At 41.6% G+C, this 1,012-nt stretch overlaps 1 protein-coding gene across 4 annotated transcripts in view; it reads right to left on the bottom strand.

Moving 5' to 3' along the window:
- Positions 1 to 633: 633 nt before the first annotated feature.
- med30 (mediator complex subunit 30) overlaps positions 634 to 1,012 on the bottom strand; it is a 16,298-nt gene continuing 15,919 nt past the window's right edge. For all 4 annotated transcript variants that reach the window (XM_015025232.1, XM_015025231.1, XM_015025229.1 and 1 more), the window contains exon 4: positions 634 to 850. In XM_015025232.1, the coding sequence (XP_014880718.1) occupies positions 719 to 850 (132 nt within the window). In that variant the 3' untranslated portion in view covers positions 634 to 718. The remainder of the gene's footprint in view (positions 851 to 1,012) is intronic.

Below are 1,012 nucleotides of genomic sequence, written 5' to 3' on the forward strand. Positions count from 1 at the left end.
TATGGAAGACCATTATGTCATTTTGTAATGTCTATAAAAGTTGATTTAATTAGGAATGTTTGGTGTGGACTCCTGCAAGAGTAGTCCCCTTAACCCTTAGACAAACACATAAATAAATAGTTTCCTACACTGCAGTGTATAGGAGTGAGGGACAAAGGCAGTTTGTGTGGAAAGGACAATTAGAAACCCCAACAGGGGATTTGCTTTAAGTTTTAACCGCCACAGAGGAGTAGGGCTCCGTCTTCTGCAGCAGGAGGAAAAAACCTAATCAGGTTTAATGTTGTTCTGGATTATGAATGCAAACCACAAGCCCAGGTGCGACCACCTGCACAGCAACAAAATGCACAGAAACCTGAGAGTAGCTGAAATTCTCAAAAGAAATAAATTCCCTATTAGCATTTAATAGCATTTCCCTGTAGCCTCCAAACCTCATTTAAATACACAAACTCTATCAGCAGATAATAAAGTTAACCAAGCGTAGCCCCTTAATTCTGCTGCACGTTATCCAAACAACAGCAAGTCAGCCTTTAAGACATCAAATCAATGCTAATGTTTCACACTACCTGCCTGGAAGAAATTTCATGCTTAATTTCCATTTGTAATCTAGAAGATAATGTGGAAACTTTACTTAAATTTTTTTTCCCTGCAATTACTGTTCACACATTATCTCATGTTAGCACTGACTGGAAACCCAACCTGCAACACAAACACGGCTGTGCTACCAAGATGGAGAACATAATACCTTGTTGACTTCCAGGATTTCTCTCCTCTCCTCGCTGGTGAGGTGGCTCTGCCCGCCAGATCGGTCCTCATGTTTGGAGCCGTCGTCCTCCACAAAGGGTATCAGTTGCTGGAAAGGAGAGAGCAAACAAAAGTGTGGCTTTACTACTTACTGCAAGCAAAGCAACTGCACTCAAATGACTGACGCAGATAAGGCGGCACCGTTACATGGCACCTATGATGCCAAATTTTAGTACTTCCATTTACTGCTTCTTAAAAACAACCCAAGCAC

This window comes from Poecilia latipinna, unplaced genomic scaffold (genome assembly GCF_001443285.1).
Source record: "Poecilia latipinna isolate Pla-1442-1.1 unplaced genomic scaffold, P_latipinna-1.0 Scaffold4009, whole genome shotgun sequence".
Classification (NCBI taxonomy): domain Eukaryota; kingdom Metazoa; phylum Chordata; class Actinopteri; order Cyprinodontiformes; family Poeciliidae; genus Poecilia; species Poecilia latipinna.